Consider the following 3,284-nt stretch of genomic DNA (forward strand, 5'->3'; position numbering starts at 1 on the left):
TTGGCATTCATACATAGATGTCAAAAATATATAAGCACATATTCTTATATATAAGTCTTTGACTAATTTCTTGAGACAATCTGTACAATTACCAAGGATTTGTTCCTCTAAGTCTCATAAGGTAAACCTTACAGGCTATAAAAATTTAAAACACACACACAGATACACACACACACTCAAAATATGGGATCTATTGACATTAGTCCTTTGGAATTCAAACATGCTCTGTAAAAGGCAGTACATTTCTCCTGTTTTATCTCTGAATCTCTGGTGAACTATTTTTTCTTTAGTAAGTTCTGTCTTCAACTCTACAGGCTCTGATGAAAAATCCAATATTGAGATCATCATTCTTGTTTGTACTGGCCTGACAGCTACCCTTTTCTGGCTTCTTCTGACCCTGATCATTCGCAAACTCAGAAAGGTAAGGAAAATAATATATTTGGAGGCCTTGGCCTTGGGGCTTGCTCAGGTACAATTTAGTCTTTAAGGCTATAGCTGTTTTATATATATATCATCTCAAATAAGTCTCTTAAGAGATAGTATTACTAATCCAGGCAACAGAGGATATGAGCAAAGCTGTGTTCATGCACGTTTGTGTGTGTGTGTGTGTGTGTGTGTGTGTTTTGCACTTAAATTATTGTTTTACTCAGCATTTTTTGGTGTTGTGACTAAAGGACCCAGCTAATACAACTATATAGGAAGAAAGGTTTATTTGAGGGTTCAAGGTTTCAGAGGTCCTAGTCCATAGAAGGCTGGATCCATTCCATGGAGCTTGAGATGAGGCTGAACATCATGGTGGAAGAGTGTGATCATATTGTGATCAGTCAGGGGAGAGAGAGAGAGAGAGACAGACAGACAGACAGACAGACAAAGGTATCCCATGCATTACTACAGTATGCTGACTTCTATTCTTTCTTTTTAAAAATAATTTTTTTTAGCTGTCAATGGACTTTATGTATTTATATGCAGTGCTGAGAATTAAACTCAGTGCCTCACACATGCTTGGCAAGTGCTCTATCAGTGAATCACAACCTCAGCCCCTGACTTTTATTCTTTTGAATAAATATAGAGTGACATAAGAATGTCACATGACAGTTCCATTCCTACTTTATTGAAGAACATCCATACTAATTTCAATAATGGTCGAACCAATTTAAAACAGCATGTAAGTGTTCCTTTCTCCCCCACACCCTTGCCATCATTTATTATTATTTGTGTTCTTCATGATTACCATTCTAACTGGAGATAAATCTCAGTGTATTTTTCATTTGCATTTCCCTGTTTGGAAAAAAAAATTGAACATTTTTTTTCATATAATTAGCCATTTCTAATTCTTCTTTTCAGAAATGTTTTCTTAGTTCAGTTTACATTTTTTAATTGGGTTGTTTATATTTGTGTTAAGATTTTTGAGTTTTTATATTTTCCAAAAGTTTTGTCTCTTATATAAGCTCCCTCTTCATGCTTTTGTTTCCTTTGCTATGTGGAAGCTTTGTAATTCTATGGCATGCCATTTATTAATTCTTAGTTTTATTTTCTAAGCTTTTACTTTTTTATTAAGGAAGTTATTGCCTGTGCTGATTTCTTGGAGTGTTGACCCTATGTTTTCTTCTGGCAGTTACAAGGTTTCTGGCTTAATTCCTAGGTATTTGTTTCACTTGTATTGTACAGAGTAAGAGGTAGGGATATAGTTTAATTCCTTTTTATATGGATATGCTGTTTTCCTAGCAACACCTGCTTAAAAGACCATTTTTTTCCTACAACATATGTTTTACCTTTGCCAAGGATAAAATGACTATATCTCTGTGAGTTTGTCTCTGTGTCTTCTATTCTATTCCGTTGGTCCATTTGTCTGTTTTTTTATGGCAATGCCAAACTGTTTTTGTTACATAGCTCTCTATATAATTTAAAAGAGGGTATGTGATGACTTCATCATTGCTCATTTTGCTCAGAATTGTTTTGGATATTCTGTGTCTTTTATCCTTCCTTATGAATTTCAGGACTATCTTTTAATTCTGTGAAAAATGTAATTTGTGTTTTGATGGGGTTTGTATTGAATCTGTGTATCTTATGATAATAATAATTCTGCCTAACCTAGAACATGTTAGGTCTTTCCATTCTCTAGTGTCTTCTACTTCTTTTTTCAGTGTTTTATAATTTTCCTTGTAGAGGTCTTTGACTTTCTTAGAGAGGTTTATTCCTAGATATTTCATTACTTTGAGGCTATTGTGAATGGTATTATTTTCTGATTTAATTTTCATCAGATATATTATCATATCTAGAAAAATACTGATTTTGTATCTTACACTGGTGACTATCATCTCTAGAAGTCTTTGTGTGTGTGTGTGTGTGTGTGTGTGTGTGTCTGTCTGTATGTCTGTCTTTCTTCATAGTATAGGATAATATTTGCAAACAGGGATAATTTAACCTTTTTTAGGAACTAGGGGTTGAACTCAGGGGTGTTTAACCACTAAGAAACATCCCCAGTCATTTTTATTTTTGAGACAGGATCTCACTAAGCTGCTTAGAGCCTCACTAAGTTGCAGAGGCTGGCTTTGAACTTAAGATCCTCCTGTCTCAGCCTCTTGAGTTGCTTGGATATGGGTGTGTACCACTGTGCCCAACTTGAAGGACTACATTGAATAGGAGTGGTGAGAGTAGATATCCTTGCCTTGCACCTGATTTCAGAGGAAATGTTTTCAGGTTTTGTCATTCAGTATGATGTTGGCTTTGGTTTTATATATATTTATATCATATAACCTTTATGATATTGAATTAAGTTTTTTTATTGCTAGTTTTCTTATATTTAACATGAGTGGGTGCTGTTATTTGTTGAAGACTTTATTTGAAATTGTTGAGATTATCATGTGATTTTTGTCCTTCATTCTATTTATGCTATAAATTACAATTACTGATTTATATATATGGAAACTTCATTGCATTCCTGGAATGAAATCAGCTTGTTCATAATGCACAACCTTGCTAATTTATATTTGAATACAAATTGATAATAATTTATTAAGAATTTCTGCATATATGTTCATCAGGGATATTGGTCTGTAGTTTTCCTTGAAGTGTCTTTATCTGGTTTTGGTGTCAATGTAATACTGACATATTAGAATGAGTGTGGGATTGTCTCCTCTTTCTATTTCCTGGAATACCTTGACAAGTATTGACATTAAATCTTCAAAGATCAGGTAAATTTCAGCTGAGAATCCCTCTCGTTCTGGGATTTTTTTTTTTTTTGGTGGGGGGGAGGTTTTATTACAGCTTCAATTTCATTTCTT

The 3,284-nt window shown here is 33.9% G+C and overlaps 1 protein-coding gene across 1 annotated transcript in view; it reads left to right on the top strand.

Moving 5' to 3' along the window:
• Nucleotides 1–274: 274 nt before the first annotated feature.
• Nucleotides 275–3,284, top strand: part of LOC107155639 (vascular endothelial growth factor receptor kdr-like) — a gene marked incomplete at its 5' end in the record, with an annotated part of 118,367 nt that continues 115,357 nt past the window's right edge. The window contains one exon of the mRNA XM_048797237.1: nt 275–421. Coding sequence (XP_048653194.1) covers nt 275–421 — 147 coding nt within the window. The remainder of the gene's footprint in view (nt 422–3,284) is intronic.

Source organism: Marmota marmota, unplaced genomic scaffold (assembly GCF_001458135.2).
Source record: "Marmota marmota marmota unplaced genomic scaffold, marMar, whole genome shotgun sequence".
In the NCBI taxonomy this organism is placed as follows: Eukaryota; Metazoa; Chordata; class Mammalia; order Rodentia; family Sciuridae; genus Marmota; species Marmota marmota.